Source organism: Orycteropus afer, unplaced genomic scaffold (genome assembly GCF_000298275.1).
Source record: "Orycteropus afer afer isolate SDZICR_OR568_19922 unplaced genomic scaffold, OryAfe1.0 scaffold00002, whole genome shotgun sequence".
NCBI lineage: Eukaryota > Metazoa > Chordata > Mammalia > Tubulidentata > Orycteropodidae > Orycteropus > Orycteropus afer.
Window position 1 is genome coordinate 32373054 of NW_006921589.1, and position 14739 is coordinate 32387792.

The 14739-nt window shown below is 41.0% G+C and overlaps 1 protein-coding gene across 1 annotated transcript in view; it reads left to right on the plus strand.

Annotated features, from left to right (window-relative positions):
• Window positions 1–1655: 1655 nt before the first annotated feature.
• Window positions 1656–14739, plus strand: part of TMEM237 (transmembrane protein 237) — a 30241-nt gene continuing 17157 nt past the window's right edge. The window contains exons 1-6 of the mRNA XM_007935133.1: window positions 1656–1673; window positions 2919–2950; window positions 3606–3616; window positions 4551–4607; window positions 10093–10227; window positions 13453–13573. Coding sequence (XP_007933324.1) covers window positions 1656–1673; window positions 2919–2950; window positions 3606–3616; window positions 4551–4607; window positions 10093–10227; window positions 13453–13573 — 374 coding nt within the window. The remainder of the gene's footprint in view (window positions 1674–2918; window positions 2951–3605; window positions 3617–4550; window positions 4608–10092; window positions 10228–13452; window positions 13574–14739) is intronic.

Here is a 14739-nt window from a genome sequence, read left to right on the forward strand (position 1 = left end):
CAAGTGACTTAGGCACTATGTTACCAGCGCTCCTATGCTTAAGTAAGGAAAGGGCAATTGGTCCAAGCGGCCAATATACGAGAAAACCACAAGATGGAGCCCTTACTCCGCGAAGTCTCTTTCCTTGGGACTGGGACTTCCAGTTTCTTAGCATCTGTGTATCTTCTGCATCATTCTCTGCTTTTTCCATATTCATACCATCCCTCCACCCCTATTTTTTTTTTTTTTTTTCTCACAAAACCCTGAAGAAAATTAAAATTTGATAATACTTGAGTCCGGGTTTGATTTTACGTGGTGGTTCGTTGAGAGCAAAAACCAAACCCACTGCCACCAGTCGATTGGACTTATAGCCACCCTGTTGGAATTGGGAGCGCTGGTAGCATAATGCCTAAGGCCCTTGACTGCTAACCAGAAGGCTGGAGGTTCAAACCCACCAGCCACTCCTTGGAAGGAAGATGGGGCAATCTACGTCCGTAGTGATACTGCCTCGGCAACCCAAGGAGGGGTCGCTGTGAGTCAGGTCTGACTGGACAGCACATAACAACAACAAACAACATGAGTTGGAATTGACTCCATGGCAGTGAGTTTGGTTTGGTTTGATTGGGACAGAGAGTAAGCTCCCTGAGAAAGCTGTGAGAACTGCACTGAAGCGTTGGGCGTGGGGTTGTGTGTGGGGGGGTAAGCGCCTCCTTCCCTAACACTCGGCGGACTCAGAACCCCAGCTTCGTCTCTGAACGCCAGGCCTAGCCACACTAAGGCGGGCGGAGTCCTGGCCCCGAGGGCGGCGGCCTAGTCTGGCGGCCTGGAGCCCCCGCCTTCCTCAGGTCCCGGCCCGCGGCGGCTGCGCCCATCCTTGGGGAGAGCACTATGAGGCCCGAGTCGAGGTCTCCGCTGGAGAACCAGGTAAACAGGAAGGGCCCTTTCACGAGAGGTGACGGGTTGAGGGTGGGCACCTTAAGAGAATGGATGCCCCGGGGCGGGGCCGACGCCAGCCGGCTAGGGAACAAATAGGGAGGAAGGGCTCTGTTCGCAGGGTGAGCGAATATGCCCTTTCAGCGCTCAGCCGACTGGGAGGGGTCTCGGAAGTTCCTTTCTAAGAAGCCTGGACCCCCAACTCCTGGAGCCAGGCGGCATCTTCCAAGGGCCCGAGAGCCCACGTTGCCAGGACGACACAGCACTTGGCTCCGCCCGGGCTATGGCGGATTTCAGTGCTGCCAGCGAGGCTCCTCCTGAAGACTCCTTCAGAAAGCCTGACAGCCACCCAGCTTTGAAAAGCTGTATGCAAACGGGACACTTTTAATCATGTTTTTCTCTCACGTCCCCCAAACAAATCACAACCACTCCACAACCACTCGAAAATCCACTGAGAAAAGAGTGATTGATTGCAATCCCGTGTCCGCCGGATTCTCTCCTCCCGGACACGTCAGTCCTCCTTTCGACGCCCCTTTTCCCGCAGGAGTGTATTGGAAGGATCACACCAGGTGCCGGCGCCTCGCCGCAACCCTCCCAGACCCCGGAGGAGGCTGTGGGAAGGTGGCGGCCGGCGCCTTGCAGCCCGGAGACGCGACTGCGCCTGCGTGCCCGGCAGGCGGGCGGGAGAGGTTGACACAGGGCGCGGGGGCGGGGAGCAGCCTGGGAGCCCGCTTTTACACAGAATGGGAAAGAAGCAGGTGGTAAGCGAGGCGTAGATACGATTATTTATTTGGATTGTTAAGATTCTTGCTTGAGTTGACTTGTCCTACGTTTGAGGGGCTTACAAGTTGGGTTTCTAGAAGGGCGAAACGTCATTTTTGCGGGACTTTTGAAATGTGAAGTTACCGAGTGACCTGGGTCCTTGTATAGAACACGATTCACGGCATCTTTAGAACAATAACGCGTTCATCTTTTTTTTTTTCCAGTTGTAATTTAGGTAGTACGAAGACTAATCTTACAGCAGCTGTATTAATATGCTTTTTTAAGAATAGATTGCTAAGTGGGAGAGTTGTAGAACCAATTACAAGAGTGTCAAAAATGTAAGCCTTTTGATTCATTGTCTTCTGCAAGCATGAGATCATAGAAACATTAAACTGATTTCTAAGTATTTCTGTTAGAATATTCTGTCCAAATATTCTTTTATTTTGAAAGATTGTAGAATGCCTCTTTAATGTAATGCAATTTGGATTACAAACTTCTCTTATTCATGTGAGACAGCGTTTGTAAGTCACGCCCCCCCCCCAGCACCCCCGTTCGTGCGCACTAAAATCAGTTGTTAACACTGTATTCACAGTGATCTTTTAAAAAGCATATTACCAAATGGCTTAAAACCTCCAGTGGCTTTTTACTAAATTAAAACAAAATTCAGACTCCTTTCCTTGGTCTGCAAGGCTCTAATTAACTGCTCCCTACCTACCTCCTCTTGGTTAACTGTGCTGCATGCTCCTTGGAGTTGTAACCTCTGCTTGAAATGTTGGCTCCTTGTCATCCAGCTTCAGTTCAGGTATCTCAGACTTTCCCTGACCAAAGGTAGCACTTCTCATCCCTGCCCCCCTCACTGTCCTATTACTTTCTATTATTTTTTTTTCTCCTGCTAGTTGGTTACTAGAATGTAAGTCCATGAGAGCAGAGATCCTCTGGTTTGTTCATTAGTATATGCCCCAATCCTAAGAACAAAACCTGGCCTAGAAAGGAAGGAACGTTATATGATATTCAGAAATGGTGGAATAAATTTTAAAACGCCTGTGTCATTTTCATTAGTACCTCCCAGGTTTTACTCACGGACAAGGGGTATCAGATTTGAAGATACTAATCTAATGCATTGTATTTTTCTGTGATGTTTGAACAACAGGCTTTTTAAAAGAATGGCTTCATGGTATTGATGTACATGAAGTAAAGGTGACCTAGGCTTTTACTTACAAGCAGTGTTCTTTTTCCTTCTCCAGCGTCCTCCACGAGCCCTTCCACCTGTGCCAAGGTAAAAATAATTTTGTTTTAAAAGCATTATTGGACTTTGAAAGTCCAAAATGAATAAAGTGAAAAAAAAAAAAGGCTAGTACTATTATAAAACTATAATGATTTAGAAAATAATTCCTAAAATTTTTATGAAAAAACTTCCTAAAATTTTAAGGGTAGGACATCTTTGAATCATTAGCATAAGAGGTATAATTAAATGTTTGATTTAAAAGCCTAAATGTTAACATGGTATAATAATGCTTTCATTCTGAATGTTTTAGTGTCTTGTGTATCAGAATTGTTTATGAGAATGTTTATCAGAATTCTGATCCTCTTTTGTTTGCTAGAATAGTTTCCCCAGAGTTTAAGCTGATTTTATCACTGAGAAAATAAGAGTTCTTAATCTACTTAATCCACTTTATCAGTGGGCAGAAGGGAATGTATATGTATGTTCATAACATATTGGGACGATTTTTTTAGCATTCTTGTTAAGCAGCTTATTATTTGTAAACAAACAAGTTTGTAAACTAGCTTACATTGTCCGAAAACTAAATTTATTTTAAATTTGTAATGATTGAAGCAAATTTTCAGTCTGAAAATACAATAGATTTCTATTTAATGGAGTTTCTTTTTTGTCTTTGTTCTGCTGATTAAATTTGGCCAATGACATGTAAAAGTGCTGTTCAAGGTGAGTTAGTTCATTGTTAATGTAAAACTTCCTAAATATAAAAGAAAAAAACAGAACTTCCTAAATGTAGTATTTGGTATTCAAGTTAATTTGATTCCATAGTGTTTCTCTTAAAAAGTGAATTTGCATGGTATCATTCATAATACTACTAAATGCCTTTTTCCCAAACAATATCTTTATCATAATAATCTCCCCTGACTGCTATTTTTAAATGATGGTTGATTTACAACAGTAGCTGACCTTAGAAGTGTACAAGTACTTATCCTTGAAAGTAGTCACCAGGAGTGTGACTGTTGGGTAGTCTATAGCCCTGTAATAGGGACTATACCTTCCTTTGTCTCATTTAGTCAGGGTAGGATAAGTTATACTGTGGTAACAACTCCCAACTCAGTAACTTACTGAAACGTTTCTTTCTGGCTCAGGCCAAGTCTAACATGGGTTGTGGCAGCAATCCACAGTGATTATCTTGTACTAACTGTTTACCAATGATGTAGTGATCCAGGTTACATCCAACTGGTGGCTCTGCCATCTTAACACGAGGCTTCCTCAGGTGCCACAACAAGGGAAGAGAAAACTGGACAGTTACTTACTGGTTCCTTCTATGTTTTGGCCCTAAAACGACACCGATCACTTCTTGTAGTCTATTGGCCAGAACCAATCATAGGCCATACCTAAGTATTAGGGGGTGAGGAAATGTAGAGGAACGAACAGAATATTGAATGAGCCCTCTTTCTCCATCACAGTTTCTAATGTTGACCAGCAGTGTTACTGGTACAACACCATGGACTCTGATTGTGTTGATTTCTTGCCTTATTCCCTGTGAAGAAGTTGACAAGGCCCAGGGAAGAGAGGGAAATACTTTCTCTTCTGAGTGTTCTTTGCATTGAATTTTAGGCAACATTTTCTGTTGTTATCTTATTTTTTTGTTTTATAGATGATGTTCCACTTAATCGTCCTAAGAAAAAGAAGCCAAGGCCAAAAAGCACACTAGGTAAGAAGTTCTTTATTGTGTGGAATCACAAGTTTTCCCAGGATCTCAGGCATAATACACATCACGGATCAAATAGAGGCAAGCTTCCAGCAGTGCCAACTCACTGCTGCATTGAGGACAATATTAAGGCTAGGTAGTTTGAAGGAGTGGGATTCCTGGTGTTAGTGAGGGGCAAAGCAGTGGACAGCCTGGAGAGTGCCTTAGAAGCATTCATGGGCTATGCCATCTAAGTTCTTACACAGTGTTCTCAGTCCTTCATCCCGAGAAAATATAAATTGTCTTAAGCTATGTGGGTTCCAGACCCTTGAACATGGTACTGGATTTAAAGAGACAGAATTTGTGGATCCCTCATTTCAGTCGGAGAACCTCTCCATTAGAGCCTGAAGGCAGGACTACATCACCTATGTATTAAACTTCCAGTAATGAGCAGGTTCTGTGAAGTCCTTTTTGTTTTAGTTATCCACTAATAATTTATTCTGGATGTCCTGCCAGTAATTCAGACTCAACATGTCCAGAATTTATCGTCTTCAACAATAAACCTGTTCTGACTTCCCACAAATATCTGTTAATGGAACTCCAACTCTCCCAACCACTCAGGCGTGAAACCTTAATGCCACTTCTAACTGCTTCCTTTACTTCCCTCTTTACTTGTGGCTTTTCATGCTTGCTTCTTTATGGTATCTCTTTGATGTTTATTTTCCTCTTTCAATTCCACTGTCACAAGTGTAGTTTAGCTCCTTTCCTCTTCTCACCTGAACTATTGGAGTAGCTTCCAACAGGCCCTGAACATCTAGCTTTCCCCCTGTCTGATCAGTTCTGCCACCACTGCTGGGTAGGGTTTCTTAAAGCTCATAGCTGATCATTCCTTACACCTGGTTGGAAACTTACATTGGCTGATGTTCTGGTTCTTTAGTGCCACTCTGACAGGAATACACCACAGATGTGATGCCCTTAACAAACAGGAGTTTATTCTTACAATTTGGAGGCTTTAAGTCCAAGTTCAAAGTGCCAGGTTTTAGGGGATGGGTGAAAGCCCCTCAACCTTGGGGTCCAGCTCTGCCTCCTGCTCCCGGCCAACTGGAGCTAGAGGCATTTCTTTACTCAGACAGCTGTTGGCTGCTGCGGCTGAGAAGCCCCAAGGTTGACAAGTAAAAAGGCACAGTCCTGATGTTACCAAACCACACGGCAGGCCACTAACTTAAGTCCATTGTAAGTCCCAAGCTCTGCAGAGCATAGCAGGCTGCTGAGCAATGACACAGCTACATGCAGGGTCCAAGCATGCCACAGGCTAGAGACCATTCCCAAAGCTTCTCCTTATATACAGGAAGCAGACCACATCCGAAAGGCAGCTACTCAGCTGCTTGTGGTAAATCCCACCATGGTATTGATTGCCAGTCTCATCATGGGGAATAACTACCACCAGCTTCCCAGCCACTCCACCAGGCCCAGCCAAGTTGACACAAAAACATAACCATCACAGCTTATCACTGCCTAAAAAATGGAAGAATAGATGGTGAGCCGTTGTGGTTAGTTCCCATTGAGTTGACTTCAACTATGGCAGCCTTATGTGTGACAGTACAAAATGTTGGCATCTTCATGATTGTTGGTATGTTTAGAGAAAGAAAGAAGTAGAGATCGACGCATAGAGAATGACATATATACATGGACAGAAAAAAAAAAGATGCAAAGAGATTTAGATTTACAAAGATGCTCAGTTAAACAGAGACTTACACACATGGACTCAGAAAGGTCGCAGGTAGAGGATGCAGTAGAAACAGAGTGAGGGGAACAGTCATGGAGCTAACCCAGCTACCAGTGCATCCTTTTTGTAAAATGGAAGGAAAAATGTAGTATTATATACAAAAAGAATAAATACTGCCAGGCTTTTTATAAAGATTGTTTCAATTTATATTTAAAGTTTTAAAGTTCGGGTATTTTTAAATTTTTTTGTCACCTCATTTTAATGCTGTTTGATAAAGGAAAAAGTCTGTGCTTATGAAGTAATGTGCTTTTTCTCTGATCTGGAGATGCTAAAAATAAAGACAAAGTTGTTTTAAAATCAGACCATATATTTGTGTCCAGTAAGAGATAGTACCTTTTCATACTTTATACATATTTTGTTTCTAGAGAAGCAGCTATAAATAAAAGTTATTTAAGGTGAATGTTTGTTTTTGTGTTTGAAAAACCTTTGACTCAGCATTTCTGCCTCAGGTATGATTTTTAGACATGGCAGTCAGTCAACACCGTATTTAGTCAAAGAGTATTCGATTGTAAATGATTTACAAAAAACAAGCAGAGTTGCCATTGAGTCAGATCCAATTCATGGTGATCTTGTGCGTATCAGAATAGACCTGTGTTCCATAGGGTTTTCAGTGACTGACTTTCTGGAAGTAGATCAATAGGTCTTTCTTCCAAGGCACCTCTGGAGGGACTGGAACCACCAACCTTTTGGTTGTCGGCCAACCAGGCACATTAACAGTTCGTACCATCCAGAGACTCCAGTCTCAAATGATACCACTATATAATACCATGTTTTCTAGGTGCGTATAAATCAGTTAAACATATATGATACAAAATTTAAATGGATACAGTGTGTACTATGCATTTAGTATTCAGTACACAAAGTTCTTATTTATTGTGTTGTCGTTTTTACCAGTAGATAATGCACAAAATAATATATTTGAATAAAACTTTGGTTTTGTAGCTAAGTTTTGTATTTCAGACATCACAATTATATTAACTGAACAATCTAAGATTTGGTAAAGCAGCCCTGGTTGCATAATGGTTAAATACTTGGCTGCTAATTGAAAGATTGGCAGCTTGAACCCACCAGCTGTTCCTCAGGAGAAAGATGTGGCAGTCTGCTTCCCTAAAGATTATAGCCTTGGAAGTTCTGTGAGGCAGTTCTACCCTCCATAGTCCTATAGGGTTGCTGTGAGTCTAAATCAGCTTGATGGGCAATGGGTAAGATTTGACTATCTGTGTCTGTATGTAGAGGCATAGTAAAAATTCTGCTAGTATTCATTTGATACACCAACTACTGAACTTACATAACTCAATGTGGTATAAATGTGAATTATAGACACAGTTCTTATAGCCGTAGGCAAAGATAGAATAAAGGACCAAACCAAACTCGCTGCTGTCAAGTCAATTCTGACTCATAGTGACGCCCATTGGGTTTCCAAGGCTGTAATTCTTTGTGGAAGCAGACTGCTTTATCTTTCTTCTGCAGAGCAGCTTGTGGGTTCAAACTGCTGACCTTCCCTTTAGCAGCCAAATGCCTTAACCTCTACACCACCAAAGCTCCTTTATAATAAAGGACAGTTAATCATTATTTGGAGTCTGTGGGTAATACAAATGGTTAATACACTTGGCTGCTAACCCAAAAGTTAGAGGTTCGAGTCCACCTTGAGGGGCCTTGGAAGAAAGGCCTGATGATTTGCTTCTGAAAAATAAGCCATTCCTAACCCTGTGGAACGCAGCTCTACTCTGCACATGTGGGGTCACCATGAGTCAGAGCTGAGTCTGTAGCAGCTGGTTTGGTTTTTAATCATTATTTAAAGAATGATTACTAGTTTGTGATTATCCTGTTGCTTGTGTTGTTTTTTTCCTCTGCTATTCTATATTGTATTTGGTGAATAACTTTATTACACAAAATAATACATGCATGCATTTGTGTTGTAAAAGATGCAGGTAATTTAGAAATATCCAGAGCAAAACATTTCCCTCCCTATACTCATCCTTCCTAGATCTCTCCCTAGAGATCATCACTCTTTACTTGGCATTTTTCTCTCTTCTCCCTCTTCTATTCATTTACATACATATACCTAAAAAAGATTTCTGTAGTTGATGCTAATGTTTTTGATTTGTTTTTTTACATAAAAGTAATATTATTGTCCTAGTGAGTACATAGAGTTCTATGTGTTCTCAAAACAGTGGCTTTATAATATTACGTTATTAGAAGGTACCATAATCATTGGTCTCTTGGTAATATGCAAGCAATATTGCAGTTCTCTGTGAAATAGTGTGTGGTAAGAAGAGGTATTTCTGTAAGATGGTGTTCTGGTTACCTAGTGCCACTCTGACAAGAGTATACCACAAATAGGATATCACCTTAACAAACAGGAGTTTATTCTCTTACGGTTTGGAGGCTTTAAGTCCAAGTTCAAAGTGCCAGGCTCTAGGGGCTGGGTGAAAGCCCTTCAACCTTGGGGTCCAGCTCTGCCTCCTGCTCCCGGCCCACTGGATCTAGAGGTATTTCTTCACTCAGCTGCTGGCTGCTGAGGCTGAGAAGCCCAAGGTTGACAAGTAAAAAGGCACAGTCCCAATGTTACAAACCACACGACAGGCCATTAATTCAAGTTCATTGTAAGTCCCAAGGTCGGCAGAGCATGGCAGGCTGCTGAACAATGACATGGCTACACGCAGGGTCCAAGCGTGCCATAGGCTAGAGACCATTCCCAAGGCTCCTGCTTATATACGGGAAGCAGACTACATACCCAAAGGCAGCTACTCAGCTGCTTGTGGTAGATCCCACCATGGAGCTAATTACTAGTCTCATCATGGGGAATAGCTACCACCAGCTGTCCAGCCACTCAACCAGGCCCAGCCAAGTTGACACACAAATGTAACCACCACAGATAGATTGCTAGTAATAGAATTATTAATGATAGATTCTACTAATTGCCTAAAAGGAAGCTTTACTTACTTTCTCACCACCAACAGCATTTGAGTGCAGTATTCTCTAAATCCTTGACAACAGTAGGTGAAAAGTAGCTTAGTTTAGTTTGCATGTCCTGAATACTAATGAGGTTAAACATCTTTTCATATAATTATTAATACGTTTATATTTCACCTTTAATAAAGAAGATTGGAAATGTAGTCAAGTAAAATTCCAGTATGTCACAATGTGTTGAAATTCTGTTTAAAGGTTTGATGAGAGGCAAGTTGAAATGAATGACCAAATGAAGGGCTTTATAATTATTTGATGACTCCAATTAATCCATGATAACTTTATAATTCATTAATTTATTAATTAAGGGCTAAACTACAAAGAGGCTGATAGCAATTCTTAAGGCATAAGACAATTTATAGCAGCAGTTTGTGTTCACACCTTTTTGTAAGTTCTGAGAAATTGACTGCTAATCAGAAGGCTGGTGGTTCAAACCCATCAGCCACTCCTCAGAAGGAAGGTTGGGCAATCTACTCCTGTAGTGATACTGCCTCAGAAACCCAAGGAGAGGTCACTGTGAGTCAGGGCCAACTCAATGGCACATAACAACAAGAACAACCTTCTCTGTTCCTTCCTTCATTTATTTTTTCAACTTGAAGCCCAAAGTTATAGGTGAAGAGAAAGGAAATCAATTATATAGGATAAAAAGAGACTATTGTTCAGGAAACTTTCAAGGCCCCCTTTTCCCATCTTTTGGAAACTCAGTGCTATCTGCTCAACTTATCCCATTTTTTCCACTCTGTTTTTCTGTAGTTAGTACCTCTTTGGATGGTCTTGTTCAGCCTGCTGTCCATAGGCCATCTGAAGACAGTGAGCAACCAACTAAAGCCACAGAGCATCCAGAAGCTCCTGTTCAAAAGCGACACAGGAAGACGAGACTACCTCTTGGTACGTGAAGAAACCAGTGTTAGGTGTGATAGCTGTGGTGAGTTTGAGACTGATGAAAACTTACTTGCTTCCGTTTTTCCCACATTCTTATCCTATAGATTTTTTTCTTTCTTCTTTCTTTATTTTGCCACTAGAGTAACTCTAATGGGTTAAGTCAAGAACATACTACAAGATCTCTTTTTGATCATATGTGTATAGTTGAGGTTGTTGTTGTTGTTGTTTTTATGTGCTGTCGAGTCGGACCCGATTCATAGCGACCCCTCCTTGGGTTTCCGAGGTGGTATTGCTGTGGAAGTACAGGACTAAAACAAAGGTCAGAGGCAGATCTCATTGCGTATAAGAATTCAGTATATGATGAAATGGGCATTTTAGACTAGTGGTGAAAGGATGGATTCTGTATTAGCCACAGTATAATGGGATGGTAGAAAACCAAACTCACTGTCCTTGAGTTGATTCTGACTCAGTAACCTTATAGGACAGGGTAGAACTGTCCCATAGGGTTCCCACATCTATATTCTCCATGGAAGCAGACTGCCACATCTTTCTCCCGTGGTGTGGCTAGTGGGTTTGAACTACAGACCTTTCAGTTAGCAGATGAGCTTTTTAACAACTGTGCTACCAGAACTCCTAATGGAACATTACCTGGCATTTACTGAGTCTTACTGTTGTTGTTGTTGTTGTTATGTGCCGTCGAGTCAGCCCTGACTCATAGCGACCCCTCCTTGGGTTTCCGAGGCAGTATCACTACGGAAGTAGGATTGCCCAACCTATGTGCCAGATACTGTTCTTAAAGTAAGTGAAATATACCTTCTTTTTTTTGCCCCTCTTATCAAATTGGCAGTGCTTTTTTTCCAAATTATAAAATCTAGTGTTGATGGGAAATAGGTAGACTCATAAACTACTGATAGGAGTGTTAATTGGTACAGTGTGTCTGTACTTCTAGGAATTTATACTCAATAAAAACTCACTGCCATCGAGTCGATTCAACTCAGTGACCCTTCCTTGGGTTTCTGAGGCTGTATGTCTACAGAAGTAGCTTGCCCAATCTTCCTTCTGAGGAGTGGCTGGTGGGTTTGAACTACCAGCCTTGTGGTTAGCAGTCAAATACCTGAGACACTATGCCACGAGAGCTCCTTATACTCAATAGCTACAGTAATTAAAGATTGTTAACTACAACTTTATTTGTAAGAGCAGTTGTTAGTTGCTGTCAGGTTGGCTCTGACTTATGGTGACCTTATGTATAACAGAATGAGATGTCATTTGGATGACTGACGTGCATCTAACCCAAGCCATGATCTTTTCAGTTTTCAAATTATTTATGAAAGTAGGGACTGGTAATAAGCCAACTGTCTAACAATGTGATGCTGGTTAAATAAGTCATGTTTCTTCATTAAATGGAAATGAAGTACCCATTAAAAGGAGTGTTGAAGCAGAGTAGTGACATGAAAAACCACCAGTAATATATTGTTAAATCAAAAACAAAGGTTATAAAATAGTGTATAGCAGAGGATCCCATTTTTGTAAAATGTGTATATGTATATGCATAACAAAAGAATGAAAGGATTTACTGAAGTGTTAGCAGTGGCAGGGTTTATGGAAGGAGAAATTAGGGTGATTTTGAAGTTCTTCCTTTTTTCATTTACATTTTCCATAGATGACTGGTTTTGTTAGACTAAGAGGAGAGAGGGTTGGAAGATTAACTCTTATGAACATATCAGCCACTATGGACAATTTATTACAAATTGGTTTCCTTGATTTTTTCTCTTAGAAAACAGCAGGTCCTGATTGATTGGATGGAAGAATTATATAGGTAGAGGGGTAGGAATTAGCAGACTCAGGAGAATGTGATCTTGGGAGGCAGTGAAAGTGAGATACCACAGTGCCTGGGAGCACTGGGTATCTGGGGAGAAGAAGTGGTCAGAAGATGGAAAATAGACAGAAATGAAGCTCAGACCAGCTTTACCTACTCTGTAATTTATTTCATTAAGTAGAGTTGAATTAAAACTATCTGCTTTGGCACATAACAGCAACAACAGCTTTGGTACAGATTTGAAAATCAAGATGGATACTGATAATCTAATTTTTAATTTGTGGAAAACATGTTTATAAAAGTGACCATTTTTAGAAAATTCAGTATCTAACCAAGTTCTGGGCCAAAAAAGACCTGTCACTGTCCTAATAGAATATACCCAGCCTTGCAGATTTCTAACTTTCTAAATTTCTGGGTTATTTTGTTTGTTTGTCTGCTTTTGTCTTGTTTTGTTCAGGATGACCATGACCATAGTAGGCTCTATTACTTTTCTTTGTATTTCCAGCCCAGGGTGTAAGTATATTTATTAAAACTGAATTCCAGGGACTTGAGGACATTCGGGGAACCAGAGCCAGTACTTTCAGGTAGGAAGAGTAGCTAGTGGATTAGAAGACGCCATTGAGTTGCCTAAACTTAATGCCCTGTCTGCATTAAAGAGTTAACATAACAGGCCTATGATTGATTATCTTCAGAAAGGCCTGCTTGCAAGGATGGACACTGGCTGGAGCTGGAGCTTGACTGGCAAACAATTTCCTACAATGATACAAAGCCTAAATGAGAAGGGTGGCTTATTATGCTTAGATTGTTTGTGCAAACAATGTGATTTATGCTGAACACCTTCTTTCCTTCTGGAAGTCTGGAATTATGGTAGGTGCTAGGGAGAGGGTGCCTATGTGATCAGCCTCCAATAAAAACCTTGGATACTAAGTCTCTAATGAGTTTCCCTGGCAGAGAATATGTCATCTGTTTGGTCAACTTGTTGTTGGAGGAATTAGCACATCCTGTGTGATTCTAGGTGAGGACCCTTAGAAGCTTATTCCTGGTTTCCTCTGGATTTTGCTCCATGCACTTTTTCTTTTTGCAGATTTTGCAGTAACAAACGGTAAGTGTGAGTACAATGACTTATGAGTCCTATGAGTCTTTCTAATGAAACCACTGAACCTTGATTTGATCTGGTGACCCCTGACACAAGCTGGGTATTATATTCTGTAACTTTTTTCCATATTGCTTGCTTCTGAAATTTCAAATTTTATGTTCAGCATTTAGAGCAGTAAAGCTTTAAAAATTTGGAAGATGGTGAAAAAATTTTTGGCCCTGTTAAAATTCTCAAAGTTCTTTTACCCTACAAGAATCTTTTGCATTACTTTCCCTTTTACATTATAGTCATTTGAAAACTTAATCTATTTTCTTTTCAGAATTAGAGACTTCCTTCTCCCAAAAGAAGGCATCTAGTCCATCTTTATTACACAGTGAAAATGGTACTGATGTGGAGCCAGCTGAGGAGGCAGTTATTCAAAAACCTCGAAAGAAGACAAAGTAAGAATTTATCTGTCCCTCTAAATATTCTCTAGGGACACCCTGATGCTTAATTTTGGGCTCACAGATAGTAGTTTGTCATTAAGTCTTATTAAATAATTGTAGCTGTAAAGCTCTGTTGTTGTTGTTGTTGTTATGTGCCCTCGAGTCAGCCCTGACTCATAGCGACCCCTCCTTGGGTTTCCGAGGCAGTATCACTACGGAAGTAGTATTGCCCAACCTTCCTTCCGAGGAGTGGCTGATGGGTTTGAACCGCCAGCCATCTGGTGAGCAGTCAAGTGCCCTAGCCACTATGCTACCAGAGCTCTAGGATAAGTAATATTACAAAAATAAAATATCAGTTAAACCAATCTGAAGATACATTTGGAAAAAATAAACCACTGATTAAAATAAAATAGTATTCTTAAATTAAAAAATCTTGGGAGCTGACTCAAAATGAAGACTGTAGCAAAAAAAGATAAATTAATAAAATAGGCTAGTATGACTTACTGTCTTGTGTGTTAACAGAATTCAAACTGATTATTTCAGCAACAAATAAAATACATATTTTAGCATAGAAAATTAAATATTAGGAATTTGTTGTTGTTGTTAGGTGCCGCCAATTCATCTGTGACTCATAGCAACCCTATTCACAGCAGAATGAAACACTGCCCAGTCTTGTGCCAGCCTCACAATCCTTGCTATACCTGAGGCCATCGTTGCAGCCACTGTGTCTGTCCATCTCATTGAAGGCCTTCCCTTCTTCATTGACCCTATACTTTACCAAGCATGATAGCCTTCTCTAGGGAATGGTTCATTCCAACAACATGACCAAAGTAGGTGAGATGAAGTCTGACCATTCTCACTTCCAAGGAGCATTCTGGCTGCACTTCTTCCAGGACAGACTTTTTAGTGCTTTTAGCAGTCCATGGTAGTCTTAGCATTCTTCTCCAACACCCAACTCAAAAGCGTCAACTGTTCTTCAGTCTTCCTTGTTCACTGTCTAGCTCTCGCATGCATAAGAGGCAACTGAAAATACCATGGCTTGGGTTTGGTGCACCTTCGTCTTCAAGGAGACATCTTTGCTTTTCACTTGAAAGAGGTCTTTTGCAGCAGATTTGCCCAATGTAATATGTCATCTGATGTCTTGACTGCTGCTTCCATTGGTGTTGATTGTAGAACCAAGT